At 36.4% G+C, this 21,656-nt stretch overlaps 1 protein-coding gene across 1 annotated transcript in view; it reads left to right on the forward strand.

The window, feature by feature from the left end:
* The window catches only part of SP4 (Sp4 transcription factor), a 27,538-nt gene extending 6,853 nt beyond the window's left edge, over positions 1-20,685 (forward strand). The window contains exons 4-6 of the mRNA XM_063152919.1: positions 15,366-15,594; positions 15,811-16,010; positions 17,066-20,685. Of these exons, the coding sequence (XP_063008989.1) occupies positions 15,366-15,594; positions 15,811-16,010; positions 17,066-17,313 (677 nt within the window). The 3' untranslated portion in view covers positions 17,314-20,685. The remainder of the gene's footprint in view (positions 1-15,365; positions 15,595-15,810; positions 16,011-17,065) is intronic.
* The last annotated feature ends 971 nt before the right edge of the window (positions 20,686-21,656 follow it).

Consider the following 21,656-nt stretch of genomic DNA (forward strand, 5'->3'; position numbering starts at 1 on the left):
GGTCCTGGACAGCTTTCTGTAGGTGGCCCTGCCTGAGCAGAGTGATGGGACCAGATGCTCTCCAGAGGTCCCTCAAAGTCTATGCCATCTGTGATTCCATAAAATTTTATTAAGGTGTACAGAGTGTCAGTCAAAGGCATAATTAAATGTACAGAAGAAAGCTTTATTCTCATCCAGTTCAGTTTCTGAGCATTAAAACCAGATCTTTAATCAATTGTTTAATTAAGAGGAAGACAAACAACAGGCTGCATAGAAACCACTGTGATTGCTTGAACATTCAGGGATCTACTAATACCTGCCTTGCTGTGAGATCAGTACCTGTCTTAGCCTTTTACCAAGCTACTTCTGCACTAAGTATTTCTTCTCTGCTGTCAGTTGTTGTTTTGCACATGGTTCCCTGTGGATGGGAATAGCCTGGAATGTTATAGATTGCAACTTCCTGAATTTTGCCCCTATGGTCTTGGGGAAAAGTAGATACTGCAAAATACCCTTGCCCTTTTTCAAGGCTTCTGCTGTGAGAGTTGCAGATGGAAGTTCAAAGGATTCCTGTCCCCAGCCCCTTTTTAAATTAAGGTAGATTTGTGCAGATGAGTTGATTGACACTGTAAGAGACTAAGTGAAAGGAACTGCTTTTAGTACTAGTTGAGTCTAAGAAAAAGATACAATTTGTAAAATGGTTTCCTTTTAGTAAGTGGAGTTGTTTTGTTTGGTTGGTTCATTTTGATGTTTTTCTCTTATTCTTGGAGGGTTTTTCTTACTGGGCTTTTTGTGAGGTTTTCTGGTTGGGTTTTTTGGGGTTTTTTTGTGCTTCAGAAAAATTCCCTCTTTATGAGAAAAAAATTAATAGACCAAACTTATATCTACCTTAATGATACTTCTTGAGTACTTTTGTTACGTGATGATGGAGGTGTTTGCCCCATACAAAAGTGAATTAGATGATTTTGTTTTAAAATAATGAAAAATATTTTTTGTATTTTATGTATACTTGTTCCAAAATCACTTTTTTTAAGCAAAAGTAGTCAGATTCCATCACCTTGCAACACAAGTTCAAGCCTTTTTCTTGAACATGAGTGGTGACATGGTCTGAATTATGGGGAATTTTGAGTTCATCCACCCAAAATAACGTGGGGCAATGACTTCTGTTCAGTGGAACAGGCTGTTGCCTGGCAATAGTAAAGCTGGAGAGTTTTAAGTCTTTTGTAGGGGTGTGCAATAGGCTCCAAAATAGTTCTTAATGACAATGAAATCCCATGCCAAGTGTTCTTATTGAGATACTTAAAAATATGTAATGGGCCTCGCCATTCTGTTTCATACTCTATAGTAATGTGAGCTACTAAGGCATTTCTCTCTTTGGCCAGATACTTTCACATCACTGTGACATAGTTATGCAATTTGTCAGTACCTTGAGGTCTCCTGACTTCTTGTGCATTTTTCGCACTTGTCTGCATCCAGCTTTAGCCTTTCTTCAAGGCTTTCTCTTCCCTTTCCCTCTTTATTAAGTCTTCTTGTTTGACTGGCACTAGTTTTAGGACTTGCAATTCAAAGACTCAATATATTGTTTAGACATGACTGTCCGGGTCAAAGTTTGATGAGGACTTTGAAGCATTCTATCCAATTCTTTAAACAGGAAAAAAAAGAGAAAAGGATTAGATTAACTCTATGTCGCTCAGTGACTGGAAAAAGGGAAACATCACACCATTTTTTAAAAAGGTAATAATTAGGCTCCTGAGAATTAATAAGCAGTCAACCTCATCTCCGTGTCTGGTACAATCATGGAACACACCTTGTGCCAGCTATGTCCAGGCATGTGTGTACAGAGGTGGTTAGAGACAGCCAACATGTCATCCCAAATGTATGCCAAACATGGCTTCACAGAGGGCAAATTGTGCCTGACTAATCCAATGGCCTTCTGTGCCAGAGTGACTGTATGGGTAGGTAAAGGAAGAGCTGCTGACAATCTGCTTCATCTGCTGTGACTTTTTGTGAGGGTTTTTGACATAGTCCCTCGCAGTAGCCTTGGAGAGATACGAATTTTAGGGATGTTCGGGAAGTGGCTGGATGGCCACATTCAGAGTTGCCATCAGTGATTCAATCTCCAAATGTAGATCAGTAATCAATGATGTCACCATACTGGGACCAGTACTGTCAGTATCTTTACTAATGAAGTGGGATTCTGTGCACCCTTGGCAAATTTGCAGATGGCACCAAGATGAGCGGTGCAGTTGATGTGCTTGAGGGAAAGGATGGCATCCAGAAGGGTCTTGGCAGGCTTGAGAAGTGGGCAATGTGACCCTCATTGTACTTCAGCAAGGCCGAATAAAGGTCCCCCACCTGTGATGGAGCAATCCCTAATCTCAGTATAGATTGTGTGATAAAGTAATGGATTGAGAGCAGTTCTGTGGAGAAAGACTTGGGGATATTAGTAGATGAAAAATGGGATTTGTGCTGGCAATGTACACTTGGAGCCCAGGAAGCCTATGGTATCCTGGGCTACATAAAAACAAGCAAGGCCAGCAGTTCAAGGGATGTGATTCTCTTTCTCTTTGCCACTGCTGTGGGACCTTGTCCATAGGAGTGTGCTGGGAAACACCACTAGAAGATAGACATGGATCTGTTACAGCTGGTCCAGAAGAGAGCCATGAAAATGATCAGAGAGCTGCAAGACGTCTTGTATGAAGATGGGCTGCAAGAGTTGGGTTATTGAAACTGGTGAAGAGAAAGCTCTGGGAGACTTCCAGATATATAACAGAATCTTGTCAGAAAAACAGACTTTTTACCGAGACCTATTGACAGTAACAGGACAAGGGACAGCAGTTTTAAGCTGAAAAAGGGTAGGTTTAGATGGGACATGAGGAAAAAATGCTTTACTCTGAGTGTGGTGAGACACTGGAACAGGTTTTCCAGAGAGGTTGTAGATGCCCTGTCCCTAGAAGTGTTCAAGGTGAGGTTGGGTAGGTCTTTGAGCAATGTGATCCAGCTGAAGATGTCCCTGCCTATCGCAGGGGGATCAGAGCTGCATGATCTTTAAAGGTGCCTTGTGATCCTTGTATGATTCTATGAATATAAAATTCAGAAGTGTTTCTGACCCGCTCTCATGCTGACTGCAGGTGATGCATACAAAGAGCAGTGCTCAGATTCTCTTCCCTCATTCAGTCAGCTGCATATTCCTGAGCCAAAAGTGGGATTTTTTTAAAAAGAAGTTTAATAGTTATAGATGGATTTTTTTCTCTGAATTTGTCTTTTCTGAGTCATTTTTTTATGCATTCAGTATTTGTCTGCAATATATTGTGTTTTAATTGTTGCATAAGACATGTTTTATTTAAAGTTCTTAAGTTCCTCTATTATGAAAACTTAAAATACCTGATTCATCTTCATGCTATTCGCAGTCTTCTATTACTCTTCATTATGTATGCTAGATTTTGAGGGAGGGGAAGGTGTTTAGTCTGAAGTCCTAGAATATTACACTTGCATTGTTTAACGAATGAAAATGCATTTTTGTGACGGCATATCCTGTGGGGCTCCTCTCGTGTTAATGTAATAGTGTCTAGAAACAGAACTTGGTGAGTGGTATAGCTAAGCAAGAAGGGATTCCTGTAGGTGGCTAAGTTGAAAAGGGTTTAAAATAGCCACATTACATACAAGAAAACTGGCAAGTATAAACACCAAAGGTGGAAGTCAAAGGAGCTGAAGGATAGGGGTTGCATGATTTATTTTTTTTAAATAACATGCAGTGTTTTCCTGGATGTTCATTGACAAGCAAGATGCAGCAAATATCTTGAAAGAAACAAGCTGCAAGCTGTGGAATCTGTAGTAAGAAGATAAGTATAAAGTACTGAGCTGTATTTAAAAAAAAAACAAGCAAAAAAAGGAATCTGTCTTGGTTTTTTACTTCATACTATGTGACTTGGCATTCTGAGAGTGTAGATGGGAGGAGTATAGAAATGTAGCATACTTTTTCCAAGTCATGAAAGGTCACAACTGTTCTCAGGCTGCCTTGAGCTGAGAATTGTTGCAGAACCACAGTGTTCTAAATATTATAGTACTGGCATCCTTTTCAAATATTTCAAAGTAATTACAGGAGAAGCATTTAGTCTCCTAATGAAAAAATTGCTTTGTTTATGGGATTTTCTTAGACTGAAATTCAATACAGTGGCAGAAACAGTTTGACAACAAACTGTAGTTGAAAACAAACATTAGCCATGGTGATGTTAGCATAAAAATAAAAGTGTCAATATAGTGGTTCTGAACTTGATCCCTAAGAAATGTGCAATCTGCCTGTTCAGATAAATTGCCAGTATGCCTCAGTAAAACTAGTCTTTTCTGCCTGACCTGTGAGTAGCAAGGCGTGACTTCATCATTTCTTCTAAAATACGGTGTGAAGGGGAAGCATTTCAAGAACCAACTTTACTCATAATTGCAAGGTAAAATACTTTTATAATGAGCTATTTTTATGCTATAAACTTCAAGAACAAAATGTAAGCCTTAAATGTAAGCCCTGTCTTGAGAATTTTGCTATCCCCTCTCTCAATCCCTGTAGTCAGAAATTGGAGCATGTAGAACAGGAAAAGAATTGGCTGAGCTTTCTTGTTCATAAAATGCCAAGGAAGTGAATTGAGTGATATGGCACATCTTCAACAGCTAGTTAGTATTTTTTTCTTTGTTAAAGCATACTTAGATCTGCATTAAGCCAAACTTCTTGTTCTTCCATTGCCACCTGGTGTGAGGGAAAGACAAGAAGCATATTCAAAATTTCATTTCAACAGCTTCCTCACTGTAACTAAAATTTTGGAGTTCTAAGTCTCGTATAATTTTGGAGCTGGTAGATGAAATAAATAATTTCTTACTATTTTAATATATTAAAAACATTTTAATAGCAGTGATGATTCTTGGAAAAAGCTAACTGTATATATGGAATGGGATGCTATATTCTGAGAGGAGTATTAATTTCAAGTGAAACAGTGTTATTATTGGGGGTTGCCATGTGGAGAGCCAGGAGCTGGACTTGATGATGCTTGTGGGTCCTGCCCAACTCAGGTTGTTCTATGATTGTTGAAAAACAACTCTTTTTTAATGGTCAATGATTTTAATGGATAATTTAGTTAATAAAAGTGGCTTGATTTATGGGCTGCAGCTTTAGAAGTAGTCAGGAGTGCATAATGAAGTATAATTTTTTTAATTAATATTTTACTCTGGTTATGACATATAGCAAAACAGTAGCTCTGGACATCTGTAGCCTCTTGAGAAATGTAGCATCAGAGCACATGCTTAGTTTGTTTTGGGGTAGGGTTACAGTTGTATTGATTTCTGTATGCCTCTGTTCCTGACTGTGCAGTCTCCAGTGCTGCTGAAGTTGATAACAGTTATACACCTTGATCAGTTGGTCCTTGGAAAAACTGTATCACCCCAACATGCATATTTAATGCACATTTGATCTTCATAGATTGGAAGTCTAGTATTATTTTGTTGTAAAGAGAGAATTATCAGTTAATATCTTCCTGCTGAAAAAACCCTTGGGATGCACGTTAAGTACAAGCCTGAGTCTCCTTAATTATAGTTTCAAGTCATGATGTGACCGCTTTTCCCTGGAGAAAAATACTGAAGTTTAAGAAAAATGGGCCTTGATTTTCTTATTTCTTTGATCAGGGGGAAGTAACTGACAAAAGCATGAAGTTTTCAGTTTGTTCTGATCCAAAAAACAAGACTAGGTAAACAGTTTTGTAGGGTTAAGTGTTAGAGAAAAATGTCAGAACTTTTATGGTTTGGATCTTACAGATTTATGTGGCCCTTCTTTTGTAATTCTATAATATGTATTTTTGTTGGTCCTTGCCTGATAAAGGCTATAACAAAGTTTCAGGTTTTACATTTTTAATGAACAAGTTAGTTTTAATATTGGTCAGCCTATTCATCCATAGACTGTTAATAAAAACAAAGCTCGATGCTCATGTTTAGTCTTGCTGAATAAGATTTTTAAAAATGTTTTATGAATCTTGGGGTTTTTTTCCTTTAAATTCCTTTTAATCTCTTTACCTTTTGCCTTTTTTTAAATATTTACTTTTATCTTGATCAACATCATATTTCATACAGCCAAAATATTTACTTCAAGGAAATTCATGAACCTTCTAGTCAAGTGTAAAATATGTAAGCCAGCTAAAGCATAGACAAAATCCCATAATACCCACCCAGAAAAGCTCCCAGCTACCTCCCAAACTCCAAATAGATTACTGGAACCTTGGCTTATATTTTTTCATGTTAGCCTACTTCTGTCCTTTCAAGATTCAGTTATTACTACTTCATGGCATTACCCATAACTTGAATGGAGGTACAGAAAATGACACTTTTTGAGTGTGTGTTTTTGTTACCATATGGCAGAAGTGTGTTAGATAGCATTTGATTTTTGTTTTGGGATTTTTGGTTTTTTTCAGTTTCTTAGTTATTGACCTCCTCTAGGCAGACTGTGGAGACAGACAGTCCACAGGCTTCTTCCTAGTCCTACCCCTGTTTAAGAGGTAGGAGGAAGAGTTGAAGGAAAGAACTGGGCCACATTCTGCTGTGGCTATAAGGTGTAGAATAATCTGAGAGTTGGGGCAAGGGGATGGGGGAGAGGGAGATGTTCCATAAAAGTAAATCTAAGAATCTCAATTTCTTACATCTGCTGCTACTTTCCGTGCAATGTGTCTGGTACTTTGCAGCACAGCTGGTACTTGGGTTTTCAGCTGCTGCTCTAAGTTTCAGCATGCAGGAAACTACTTGAGTTCATCTGCAGAGAAGTGTTCTTGGACACTCACTCTAAGTATACTTTTTGACTATTTATTCAATAATGATGAAAATCAAGGTTATTTTGGAAGAGTCTCTTTTCATTAGTATAACAAGTTACTTTTCTGATTCCATCTCCTTCTTTAGAATACTTAATAAATTGACCATATTTTCTTTTCATTTGAAGTCACAGTATCCAAAACAACCAGAGACATTGCCTTGCTTTGACCGAAATCACCAGTTAATTGTTCAAGATTAAATTTTGTGAAATTGTAGCTCTGTGTTTGATTTTTATATTGGTTTTGTATGGGTCTTTCTGTGTTGTATTTGTAGTAGCTCTTTCCTATGTTTATTAAAGTAATAAAAAGTAAAATTGTTTCCAGTTTAATGAAAGGTCTTACCAGCTGGGAAAACCTATTTTCTGGCTCAAAGTGCCCTCAGGTTGTCCCTAAAGCCCCTGAGTAAATCCTTACAGTTTTGAAAAATTATTAAAGTAACTTGGTGAAACTTTTGGGACATTGGTTTGATTTTGTTTTGGTTACCAATATGATTCTTGCACTAAAGGAAAAAACTTCTTCTTTTTAAAGAAACTTAAACCCCTCTAACTTTATTGCCGCCTTCACTCTTGAAGCGGTAATTTCAACAGAAAGTGTAGTTATTATGCGGTTCAGTAATTTTTTAATACAATGAGATTAAAAAATCTCTTGAAGAAGAGTATAGCAAGTTCTTACAAATCTTGACAAAGTTAGTCACGGACAAAAGATAGAAACTTGCTGCAGTGCCCCTGTAGGGGGTAGAAAAGACAGATGTCTATTTGATGCTGCAATTTGCACTGGAGACTTTCTGCTTGTAGTAGCATCTGGACACAAAGCTGTGATTTGTGATGACCCTTGCAGTAGCTGGATGAATCCAGTTCCTCTCCTTACTCCAAACTGATCTCTACAGAATGTGTGGGTCCCTTGTATCAGTGCTTGCAGTTTCAGTTCTGGGGAATTCTTCTTTTGTTGCATATTGTTTCTTCATAAATCTTTATTAACCACTGCTTAGAGAAGAGAGCAGAATTGTCAGCACACTGTATCATCTTCTCTGTAAATATTTAAATTCAGTGTTTTCTTTACATATATGTAATTTTAAAATGTCATTTGTGCTTCTTTTTTCAGCATGAACCTCTTTCATAGTAGTTTAAAAAAAAAGAGGATCTTTATCTATATTGACACATACTTTTAAACAATATTTAAAACTTGACTATACCTTAATCGAAGCATTATGTTCTATTATACAATATAGACATGTTATTATAAGTATATTGTATTATCAATATATATATATATATATAAAGTATATGGATATTATCTTAGTGTAAATTACATTTATGTCTTTGTGGAAAAAGAATATTAAAGGATGTTTTCAATCTTAGAGTATCTGGTGTATGCAGGGCAAGGGAAGATGAGATTTTTTTCCCATTGCTTTCTATTAGTGAGTTGTTAATAGATGAGTTGCTGCATCAGCTCTGATGCCTGTAGAGCTTTGGAACTCTGCAGGCTGTCTTGTAGTAATATGCATTGAAATACAGATTCTAACTGCAGCGTTTTTTTTGCTTTTTAGAATACATAGTTGAACAAATTTTCTTCTTTGCTGTATTAGCCACTGTAGCTCTAGGTACATTTTGCCAAGTGTTTCTCAGATTTTGCACCCAACTAAGGTAACTTTGTCATTGCTGCTCTCATCTTTTGACTGCTAAACATTGGTTGCAGAATAGCAACAGGAAATATATACATTTTTTTCTGAGGAACTATGTACCAGAACTGAGAAGTATCCTTTTCTTAGTCTTAAATTTCTCTTCTTTCCAACATCCAATTCTCTAGTGCTTTACTCTCATGATTTCTATAGATCAATAAATTTAAGTCCTTTTCTCTCCCTTCTGCTCTATTAGCCTCCGAGAGTAATCTGAGTTTGTGTGTGCTTCTTCAGGTGAACAAGTGTAGGGAAGCAGGTGTAGTGTGTGGTAAAAGGAAGTTTGGTTTGACTTATAATGGATGGCCAAGCCTAATGACCCGTGATCAGTCACTCTGTAGAAGTGTTTTAGGTACCATGCATTAGCTTTCTGAAATCATTAAAGTGCTGTTATGGTTTTACAAATTAATTTTTAACTGAAAATGTGATTGGGGTGTGTGCATATGTATTATTTGCTTTCATAGTAGTTACTTAAAGTTGCTAAATTTTCTTGCATGAATGTGTTAAAACTCGTGTAACTTGAGTACATGAGTAAAGTATATGTGGGAAAGTATATTTGAGTTTTACCTGCTAAGATGCAATTTTACTGCAGAATTGGAAAGCTGAGCAACTGATGAAGAATAAAGGATGTGCAAGCATTTATCTTGATAATTCTGTATCTCATGTTAATAAGTAATGCAGTTACTTAATGACTTAAATGGGAAAGATTAGTGACTAAACCCCTTGATAAGAGATCATGCAGGCTCTTTTATTTGAGAAGCTTAAAAATTTCTATTCAGTCATAATCATATTTGTAATATTGCAATAAGTGAGACTTCTGTTGCACTTGATTTGTAATGAAATACTATAACAGGTTTCCTTACTGTATTCATTTTGTCCTATGGTCAAATAAATAGTTACTATTCAATAGCAGGATAGAACTTAGGCCTGAGAGGAAATGAAAGGCAATTTAGTATCAATGTTATTTTGTATCAATGTTATTTTGTAACATTGGTTGTAAGTTACCATTATATCCTGACAGTCTGTACAATAAAGCTCAGATATATGCAAGTTCAGCGTTCATTTTTTTTATCAAGCTATTTCACAATTTCAGGAATCGTTATGAAAGAAATCATGGGAACTTGAGAAAACTCTCTCTATTCCAAAAGCAGGGGTCAGTGTACAGTGACTGCTTTCACAGCTCATACAGAATAACATACATGAACTGACGTGTGACTTTGTTTCTTCACGTAGTGACTTGTTTTAGGCCTCTTTCTCAAATGGGTGCTGAAACATGAGAGCTGTTGTTACTGAAGGGTTTGATTATGAATGGTGAAGTGTAGTGATATCAGGTCTTGTGGTTTGGAGTGTGTCAGGAAGAAGCAATTTCAAGTGATCTCCTGATTGTAGCAGCATTTCTGGAAGGCTTTAAATAGCATTTAATGCCTCTAGTAAGACTTTGAAAGGAATACTTTTAATAAGCCTTTTTTTCTCCATCTAGATAGTGTCAAGAGATCATTCTCTTCCTGTGTAGATAACATTATCTCAACCACCTGTTTTTAGACTAAGCAGGTTTGTTTGCTGGGTTTGGTTTTTTTGTTTCCTCCAAATAAGAAGCCAGTTTAGACCTAGATCCTCTCAACTGAAAAATACTCTCTGTTTTAAATTTCTAGAAGTTGTCTTCATTTAATTTAGTAGGCTGCAAACACATAGCAACATTAAGTTTTCTCAGTTTCTTTTCTTTGGCAGAGGTGATTTAAGAAATAATTAAATTCTCTTATTTTCCCTTCATATTCCCTTTGTTTTCCTTCCCCTTTAATAAGTGCAAGCGATGTAAAAGTTAAAGCTCCTAGTGATCCATAGGATTCTAGTATATTGTTTACAAAAAAATCCCATATAACTCAAGACTATAGCAGACTCACTTTGAGATTTTGAGCAGGTTCTGTCAGTGTTGTGAAAAAATTCTGATTTTTCTTCAGGAGAAAAGATATTTCAACTGGTCTAAAATACACTCCTGTTATTCTCAAAGAACAAAGACTTTTATGTAAAACAGCTCTAAAATGAGAATAGATGCATTTCTACCCTGTGCATTACTAGTGTGCTAGCTTGTTGGGGTGCTCTCTCAGGAGTTCAAAACAAAAATTAGGTCCAGTAATTACATCACTGAACTTCCCAGTGTTTTTTCATAGCTGTGTAAAGCTCTGACAAAGAATATTAATCATATATGTGTGCTTTCTTCAGTTAGTCTTTTACCTCAAAAAACTAGATTTGCTTATTGAATGTTGTGGCTTGGTTCTTCAAATAAGGCAATTTGCATGATATTTTGAGAGCTTCAGAACCTTCTGTTCTGAATTTAGTAAGTGGAATTCAAGGGAAGGGAGTTTAAAATAGTGACTCTATGAGATTAATTTAAAGAAGAAATATCAATATGCACATTAGAAAATGTTATAACTAATTAATGCTAGCTAAAGAGCAGATCACTTATTACTGTTTAACTGAAATCATGTGGGGAGTGTAATTGTCTGTCTGAGCAACCTTACTTGGCATTGTCCCTTTTGTATTTTTATTGTCATTTTTCTGGTTATTGTCAATCATTTCTACTCAAATGTGTCACTGTATTATGTTTAATAAATATACTAATTGTTGTAGCTCAGTAGTGTGTATCCTGTATTCCAAGATATGCCCTGTCCTTACATGGGAGAAGGAAAGTTCAGAAAGGTAAAGTGTGTGTCAGCAGTGGTATTTAATATTCTGAAGAAGTGTCAGAAGACCCTTGTGGAGTTGGTCATCTCATTACTTGGACAGTGAAAGTTGGTTCATATGGAATCAGCAAAATATATTGGATTTTTAGAAATGCTGAACAGGCTTCTCTATAAATGTTTATTTGTCATATGCTAGAATTATATCCTGAATATTAACCAGTAATCATGGGATGAGAAAAGGAGTCATCCTTCTCAGGGTTCAAGTGTCACAATTCACATCTTACTTGAAAAGCCTTGGTGTGACAGCTGTCTTGGTTTAGGGTAAATTTAGGAAGGAATTTTTTGAAGGGGTCTCTTTAGAAAGCAGATTTAAGTGATCCTTCCCCCAGCTGGTTCAGGAGGTAAATTTTCTCTGAGAGAAGTGGAAGAAACTGTTTATTTAATGAGCAGAGTACTCACAAACATGAAAAGAATGAATAATATTAAGCAATAAAACCTCTCTTTGCTCTGAAAAGATGGTAGATTCAGATTCAGAGTCTAAAGTTTGTTTTGTAGGCATGGCTTTTTTTGGGTTAGGAGCTGCCAAGGCAGTCTCCAAGGGGGACATGATGTGGCAGTGTTGGTCTTCTGGACAGGAGCAGCAGAGCTGAGCAGTTCCTCTGAAGAAGCCACAGTCTAGAGAAAAACCTTTTGTCTCAGCTAATGAACTGGAAGCTAGTTTAAAAGTAAAGAAAGACTCTCAGTTTTCTCTTCCTGGCTACATGGCTGCAAACTCCCAGAGCACTCTGAGAGCTTTACTTTTCTCTTGCTGTCCATGCTAGGCAGCTCAGTCAGTGAGAAAAGGAAGTTCAGGGGAGTAAAAATGAAGCTTTTGCAGATAAATGGTGTGCATCTTTTCCCTCTGCCCTTTGCTCTCTCTGGCTCTCTAGGCCTAGTTTAGAGCTACAGGGCCCATTTCTGAGCAAAAATACAGACTATGAGGATACCACATCATACAGTCACCTCAGGACAGCCCAGGGAAAGGTCGCACCAAAGCTTTAATACCAATTCAAGAAAATCAGAGAGCGAGATAAATTACCTCTTCAACTGATTTCTGACCACAGACTGATTAGGTCTCAGGACTTCTTTGCTCCAACAGGACTTTGCGGCATAAATGGAGTAGTCCTTCTAACAGACTGTAATAAAAAAGTAGAATTCTTAACAATGTACTGTGACTGATAATGAAAATAGAATAGGAGGCTGCAATAGGTCACAATATCTGTTATATCTTTAACTTTTGTAGTGACCATTCACACGTGCTTCATTTTTAGTGCTGCTCTGTGGATTAAAGGAGTTTGCACCTTGGGTATGTTTAACAGATGGGGAGTGGATTGTGCTCTGTAGAAGACTGCACATTAAGCAAGTTCTTCCTTTTCATTTACCTTTGGCTCACCAGAAAGTGTGCCTGGTTTTTATCACAAGCAGTCACAATTATCATATTAATATTATCATATTAGGATAAGCGTTAGATATTTTTTAAAAATTGCCTTTTTTTGACTCTGGCTGTTTATAGCACTCAGTATTCCAACAGCTTAACAGCCTGACCAGGAGTTGCCCCAGGACTAGCACTTTTTTGGAAGCTCTAGTATCCTCTTCAGCCACTGTTAGACCAAAGTACTTGATATTACTATTTGCATTTATATCATGATGTTCTTCTTACCCTATCATATTCTCCCTCAAGGATTATCATGAGTGCTTTTCTTTCCTATTAAAGTATGGGAAATAAATATATTTCCACTACATTGCTATTCTGAAAATAAAGAGTTGGTTCTATCCTAAACATATGGAGATTGCACTCAAGGTTAAGCCTGTAATTATTTTTCCTTTGCTGCTGATACCAGAATCCTTTTAGATTTTTTGTTTGTTTGTTTTCACTATATGTCCAATTGCAAGTGGGGTTCAAACGCTATCTCTTAGGGGCTTGTCCTTGTTCTTTTCAGAGAACTGAAAACATTCAGTGTCTCTCACTATTTCTGGCCTTCTTAAGAAGACAAGGAATTCATGTTTATTCATATCTAGGCAGGTCAGATGCAACTTCCAGTCATAAACTAAGGGAAATAACTGTGTAAATTTGATCAGTGCTTCAGGTGAAAATAACCTGGTACTGACCTAGGCAGAAACCAGATTTATTCTATTTCCTGTAGCCAGCAGTAGCCTTTAGATGACAAATCAAGTCACTTTGGGAGGTTCTCTGTATATCATGTTCTTCAGTACTAACCTATGTGAATGTATGTGGTGGTGTTAGGTGGTGTATGTTAGATTTCACCTCTGGCTGTTACACAAGATATTCTGTGCAAGCATCTCTTGCCCCTCAGTAGTCATGTGAACCAAGTAGTCATTGTCCCATGCTGGGCTGTGTGTCAACTCACTCAGTAGCTGGGTACTTGAGGCTTCAGAGAGTGTTCTTCCTATCCCCATTGGTGGTGCCTGTTATGTTATGGATGCTACAGAAATCATTAAAACCCATTCAAATATCTCTGAACCATGTTATCCCTGAGGAATTTCTAAATTTTAAGTGAATGCTTCAATACTGAGGACTAGTATTTATACAATCTTAAATATTGTATTCTGCTCTAAAGAATTCTGGTTGACTGTTACACTCTCTAAATAAGGTGAAAAAAAGGGTATTTCCTTTAATTTCACAGTTGTATGAAGACAGTGAATTTTTGAAAATGGCAGCATCTGATTATATTTTGTCCCATTCCTGTTACTAATAGGGCTGGCATTCAGTCATATTGTCATATTGTGGCTGGAAGTCATCTCTGTGTCAGATTCAGTTTATTATATGTATTTTCTAAGTCTGTATGCTACTAATTTTTAAAACAAACATAATATGACTTTGTTGTTCAAGAAACTGCACTTCTTACCTATGTTGGAATAGTTTCCTTTGCTTTAATATCAAGCCAGTAATCCAGATTTCCTTAGATCAAGAAAGCCAATGAGATAATGGACTTACGCTGTCAAGCTGAATTCTTCGTTCATTGATTCAGTCTTGGAATTATGTTTGATTCCTTCCCTGGCGATTCTGTTCTGGTGATCAACTACCTTCTCAGTGAAGAGTCTTTTCTTAATGTCCTACCTGAACTTTCCCTGGTGCAGATTCATGCCATTCCCTCATGTCCTATCACCAGTCACCAGAAAGAGGAGAGAGATCAGCACCTCTCCCTCCACTGCCTCTCTTGAGGAAGGTGTAGACTTTGTGGAGGTCACCCCTTCTCTTCTCCCAGTTGAACAAACCAAGTGACCTCAGCTGTTCCTTGTACATCTTGCCCTTGAGACCTTTCACCATCTTGGTCCCCTCCTCTGGACACACTCTGACAGTTTGATGTGCTTCTTCCACTAAGGCACCCAGACCAGCTCAGAGTGCTCGAGGTGAGGCTGCCCCAGGGCAGAGCAGGGCAGGAGTCGCTTCCCAGTCACTTCCCTCACCTGGCTCACTGTGCTCTGCTGATGCACCCCAGGGTACAGCTGGCCCTTTCAGCTGCCAGGGCACACTGTTGACTCATCTTCAGCTTGCCATCAACCCAAACACCAGACCTCTTTCCCCAGGGCGGCTCTTGCTTCTTTTCCCCCCATTTATACTTCTAACCAGGGTGACCCCATCCTGAGCAGAGAATCATGCAAAACAACAATCTCAAAAAAGCTTTGGGATGTTAGTTCGTTCAAGTCTAGTCCTAAGTTTCTTTTTCATTCAAAAGTTCCTTCCTGGCTTGATGTTGATTCTATTCAGATTGTAAGAGAAGTGACAATTCTGTAAGTGCCATAAAACAACTTCTTAATTAGCTAATTGTAGTTTTCTGAATGCTGATATAGTTCAAAGGTTATTAGGGAGACATTAATTGGCAATTGACTGAACTATATTTCTGTGTAAGATTTTGCCTATTTCAGCTTTTAAGAAAAAGAATACATTTGTTAAACTAGGTAATTTTTCTTAGTATCAGTCAGTAATTTGGAGTCTTGTGCTGTTTTAATAACAAATTACATTAAAATAACAGGTAGGTAATACTTCAGAAAAATTACTGGCTTTAATATTTTGTTTGTGGCTTCTCTTAACATTAGGTGGATTTTTGTCCACCTAATGTAAATGGGTAAAGTTTATTTGTGCATTTCACTTATTGAAATGACTAATAAAAGGTACAAACAATTTTTATTTTACAGGTCAACAGCAAGGACAGGATGGAGTAAAAGTACAGCAAGCCACAATAGCTCCTGTAACCGTAGCAGTAGGTGGCATTGCTAATGCAGCAATTGGTGCTGTTAGTCCCGATCAGATAACACAAGTGCAGCTTCAACAAGCTCAACAAGCTTCTGACCAGGAAGTGCAGCCTGGCAAGAGACTGAGAAGAGTTGCCTGCTCATGTCCTAACTGCAGAGAGGGAGAAGGAAGGTAAATGTAACTTTTATCAGTATATATTTAAGCATCTTATCACAGCTTGCCTCATTTGGGAATGAGATTGTCCTGTGTTGCCTAGATTTTGAATGCTTTGTGTGGGCTTTTTTAGACGGGGATTAAAATTGCCGCTATTAGCATGAAATGTTTCTTCTAATAGCTGGTAATGTTTTAGAATATAACTACTTAGCTGTTTAAATATGATCTTTTTAGAGGCAGCAATGAGCCAGGAAAAAAGAAACAGCATATCTGCCATATTGAAGGCTGTGGAAAAGTTTATGGGAAGACATCTCATCTTCGGGCACATCTGCGCTGGCACACCGGTGAAAGACCATTTGTGTGCAACTGGATCTTTTGTGGCAAGCGATTCACAAGGAGTGATGAGTTACAAAGGCATAGAAGAACCCACACAGGTTGGTCATCACTCTGTGTAGCCATAGTACAGCAAGTCTGATTTGTAGTGACCATAGTTAAACAATGGTATCAAGGTTCTCACTTACTAAGTTAGCTGAAAATTACCCTTAAATGTGAAAAAAGTAACTTTAAAATAAGGAAGTGGTAGATTCCAGTTTTCATAAATTTAGGCTGACTGTGAAATCATATAAATAAAAAGGGATCTGTTCCAGTTGTTCTTTTTTATGTAGGCTAGAAAGAGAGGACTATTTCATCGTAGATAGCTGATGTACATTAGCTAGTGCCTTATCTAAATGTAACAAATTTAGGTCAGGCACATAGGATTGGCCATGGACCAGGGTTATTGTTTCCTCACTTGGTTTAGCTCAGACCTTAAGAAATTTATTAACCTAGTCCGTACACTGGATTTGGTCTTCTTGGGAAATTTCCTAGTTTCAAGTGGGAACTGATAAAGCAAAGTCTCTTAACAGTTCAGAATGGAAGAGCTGGTGTTTTAAAAGCTGAAAAATTTTATCAGCCTTCATATTTTTATCCCCCTCCTGTCCCTTCTCCCCAAACTTAGAGTACCTCATGTCTAAGTACTAATTACATTTGAACAGTAACAGTACCTTTTGGTAAACTGAATTTGTCTCTCTTGGTGTAGATTTCATACATCTTCTTGGAGCATTGGAATTCGTGTTTCTGAATTTGTTTCCCATTGGTGTAATCTAAATTTAAAAAGCATTATTATAAAGTTGTTCTTTGAGTGCTTTTACCTCCCTTGCTCTGGTAGATTTATAGAAGTTTATGAAAATTCTCTGGTGTCCTGAAATTCAAACTTCTCGTCAGATGATCACAGCATAGCAAATACTTGTTGAGAACATTTCAGTAGTGGGGAGTAGGTGGCCAAAAGCCTATGACTGAACAGAACACACCTGGAAATGAGACAGGTGGAAAAGGTGTCCTTATAAAGACACTTTGAGTGTTGAATAGAATAGGGTGAGATTCAGATGATCAAGCAGTGTTCAGTGCTCTCTTTCAGTAACATGTTGGTTTTCTTTTTCTTTTTGAAAAGGTGAAAAGAGATTTGAATGCCCAGAATGTTCTAAAAGGTTTATGCGAAGTGACCATCTCTCGAAACATGTCAAAACTCATCAAAACAAGAAGGGTGGTGGAACAGCCCTTGCTATTGTTACCTCAGGAGAACTGGACTCTTCAGTTACTGAGGTTCTTGGTTCTCCAAGAATTGTCACTGTTGCTGCCATTTCTCAAGATTCAAACCCAGCAACCCCTAATGTTTCAACAAACATGGAAGAATTCTGAAAGGATCATTTATATGGACACCTAGTGCTGCACTTAAGTTTACATACCTTTCAGGATATGGAAGTGGGCTGGTAAAGTGGATTACAGAGCAGGAAATCTTTTTTTCAGTCATGACTTCTGTAAGTGTTCCAGGTTGGAAGGTCAGCAAGGGAAGTGTACACCGGTGCAACAAGACAAAATTTTCAAAAATACAAACAGCGCAAATTGATGACTGGATAAACAGATAGAGGAATAATATTTCCATACTGTACTTTTTTAGTTATATATCTGTATATTCTGTAATGATTTTAAGTGAACTTTACCCCCCTATTTTACCACTGTATGTTAATGTGTTTATAAAATCTGATAGTATCAATGTAAAACTGGGTGGACCTTGACTAGGATTAATACCATTTGATGAAGGCACTTTGTTTTTAACATAAATTTGTAGTATTTTAATGAGAGCATCCTTTTCCCATAAGACGCAGCAAAACAGAACACAGGATGAACAACAGTGGACATATTTTGGGATTTTGCTCAGTCCATACAACACATCAGTTAATTTTGGCCATCTTTTCTCAAATTTTGGAATTACTCAAATAGCAGCTGAATGATGCATGCTGCAAAGTGATTCTGAGGTGGGCCTCAGATTAATTTCGACTACTACATTATAGTAGTGTGTATAAATGACAATCAGTGAGTTCTAATTCCTCTCTTCATGTGGAGAGCTAGGCTATGTAGAATTAGTGTAAACAGTAGGAAAGATAAAACCATAGAAAGATATTAACATATGATTTACAAAAGTAATGGTATCTTTATGTAGAACAAAAGAAAATTGTGTCAATTTTTGGTAAATAGTTTCATTTTATATTTCCCTGCCCATCTGCCCATGGCAAGGAGGTTGGAACTAGATCTTTAAGGTCTGTTCCAACCCAAACCATTCTGTGGTTCTATGATTCTGTATTTTAAAACATCTGTGGCCCATTTCTAACTCATAGATAATTTGAATCTTAAAAACTCGAGCTTAGGTGTTTGATTTTTAATTTTGTTAGAATTCATGGAAATCAATCTGACAACTGAGTGTTATCCAGTATCTCCTCTGTAAATACTAGTTTATTATGTTGTGGTTAATGTGCTGAGTTCTTTGTGCTTTGACTTAATAGCCAAAGAAAAAAAATTATCACATTTTAATAAGGAAAGAAGTAAGTAAACATTTTCTCTTTCCCCTCAAATATTACCACCACTTTTCAAGGATAGTGTGTAGGCTGGTAATAAATATCTGTTACCTATCTAGTCTTATATTGATCCTCCAACCAAAAAACAAACTGGGAAAAGAGAAATATTATAATCTTTTTGGGACATGACTTTTGGTTTCAAAGGTTTGGTTAAATTTTCAGATGTGACAGTGAATATAGAGGAAATATTAAAAAAAAAAAAAAGAAAAAACAATAACAAAAATTGCATTTTCTGTGTGAAAATTAATAGTAGGTACAAGGAGGAAAGATGGCCAAATATTTCATACTCAGGATTTTTAATTACTTCCCCTAGGCATAAATACAACCTTTTACATCTACAGTCACTTGTTAATAAATTCTCATGACCAGTTTTTAAGGAGATTTATATACCAAAATATTTTAATGTAACTGAAGGAAGTACAGTGCAAGAAGAATAAGATGTTCTTCTTTCCCCTACAAATTATGAAAGGAAGAATGTATGTGGTAGCTGTTGGTTTGTAAGGCGTAACAGGTACCCTGTGCATTCCCTAAAGATCATATACTTCTCATCTGAACAATTTATCAATCTTGTGGTGTTTTCTGTATTTTTGAAGCAAAAGAAATGCCATTGTTTACACTGTGTACACTTTAGGCCAGCCCTTTGTAGCAAAATACTAAGCTGAGGGTATTTTATACTTTCAGTTTACATAAAAAGCTTTGAGATTAAAGAAAAACAATTTTACACTGTGGTTATAAATTTCAAGTTTCTTAAAGCTTTTTTAGACTTGTAACAGAGTCTTTAAATTTTAGTTGGGTTTTGTACATTATTTTGTATATTTTATTTAAAGTACTCTTAACTGATGTATCTGGATTTAAAACATCAGAAGCAATTAGGTGTTACATTTAATACAGATGAACATTAGGTAGTATTAACTGTTAATTTTATTATAAAGGAAATGAAACGTCAAAGATATATTTTATCATTATGCTTCACAATCAGTGCTCTACATTACTTTATGCAAAGAAGAACTTTCCTAATGTTAATATCATATTTCCTAAAAGTTAACAGTTTTGTAAACTGAAGTTACAAGCATTCTGCAACCATTTCATATGTAATTTTTTCATGCATACTTATGTATGCAGATAGGAAACTGAAGTAATTTTTAATCTGCAATGAATCCCTGTTATAGATGTATCCAAATCTAAATCTGGTTGGCTTCATAGCATCTCAAATACATTAACTTGTGTTAGCAGGTGCACATTTTACCGCTGGAATTAGAAACATTCTGCCAGTCTGTTCTGCATACCATTCTGAATCCACTTTTCTGTCTTAAAAGGATCGTAAATTTCAATGTCCTTTATTTGACTCAGTGGGATATAGCTGTTGTAAGTAATAGGGCACAGATGTGCAGTAGTATCTTGTTTAATGGCATTTCACTGTTCATTCCCTTTGCCACCATTAAAAATTTTGCTTTATTGTAATTATCAGTGCAAAGTGTATTTACCATGGTAGAACTCCAGTGTTAGAATAGTTTTTTTCTTACAATATACTTTCTTTGGTTAGGTTTGTGTATGTGTTGCCGATTACATTAGCAATTGGTGTTAAGTCATTATTTATCACATTCTTTCACGAGAGCAGTAATAAAAGTGTGTAATCTAGGAGAAAAAGTTAATTTGTCAAAGTTAAGTAAGCATGATGTTTAGGTCCTATTTTTCAATTTTATAACTGTTTTATTGCAACAATATTTGTATTTAAGTCTTCATTTTAATGCCTTGTGGTGTTTTTTTATGCATGTCACTGAATTGTCATCCCGCAAGAATTGATGTGCAGCATAGGGTATTAAATCTACATAATGATTTTGAAACTGAAAAATAGTTGATGGTAAAAATGTAAATGTTTTGCAAAAATTCCTTATAAAAAAAAAAAAGTTTTGTAGTAATATTTCACTTGTAAATTTTTCTAAAAAAAATGGAAAAGGAAAAAAATGAGAGTAATGTTTCCCCACATCTAGAATTTAGAAATTAATTCTGCCAGCAAAGCCTGTAAGGCATTAATCTGACACTTTTACAATGCTGATTTGTATAATTTTTTGGTGGGTTTGGAACTAAAATCATGTACAAGTTGTTGCCTGCAATAACATTTTGCAAGTAACCTATTAAAATTCCCTTGAGTTTAAAAGGTTTCTTCATTTAATTGCTTACAATATAAAGCAGCAATAAATAATGTTTGTATGATAATCTGTTCATCAAGAAGAACACTGGAAAACAAATGCTTCTCAATGGGGAAAGGTTGGCAGCAGCTTCTGGATTTGTGTAATTAAGACCTGTACTTGCTGGTCAGCGTTTCCCAACTGGCAGACTCCCAGCAGGGAATTAAACCAGCAGATTCTAGCTCAGCATGAATTCTGTGGGGTTTGTTCAGCTCTTGCGAATGGAAGCTGCGGTTGTTCCTGAACACACCAAAGGAATAACCACAGGGAAAAATTTCCTAAGGTAAGGAATATGTGCATACACACACACACACACACACACACACACAGATAAAACACAAATTTAGAAAATTGAAGATAATTCAGTTTGATAGAGATAAGTAATCAAAGTGTCACTGTGTTGCACAGAGGGAATGAATATAACAAATAGGTGGAAACCTGAAAGTACTGACTTCAACTCATAGAAAATATATTGAGCTTTTCTTAGTGAAATGTCATCAGGCTCCTGCATTGTGTTATACTAAAATAACTTTAATGGTATGCCAAATTGCTAATGATAATGTTATACTCATTTTTTTAATGCTAAAAATTTTAATGTACTTTACTGTACTTTTGCAGTAAATAAGTAATGCTGTTTCACAAAGGAAGAAATACATAGAGAATCACAGGATCATTTAGGTTGGAAAAGACCTTTAACATCATTGAGCTCAAATGAAAAGCTAACACTGCAAATCCCACCACTAAAACAAGTCCCTGACCACCACATACACACAAAAGAGGGCCACTTCCTTCCATTTTCCAAAAGATGAATTTGTAATTTGAGACTTCTAACCTTGTACTGCAAAACAGAATAATCTTTCCCGAGATATAAAATATATTATCTTTATTATATGTTGGATTAAATACCTGTTAAAGTCTCAGTAACTTCTATCTGAATGTC

This window comes from Melospiza melodia, chromosome 1 (genome assembly GCF_035770615.1).
Source record: "Melospiza melodia melodia isolate bMelMel2 chromosome 1, bMelMel2.pri, whole genome shotgun sequence".
NCBI lineage: Eukaryota > Metazoa > Chordata > Aves > Passeriformes > Passerellidae > Melospiza > Melospiza melodia.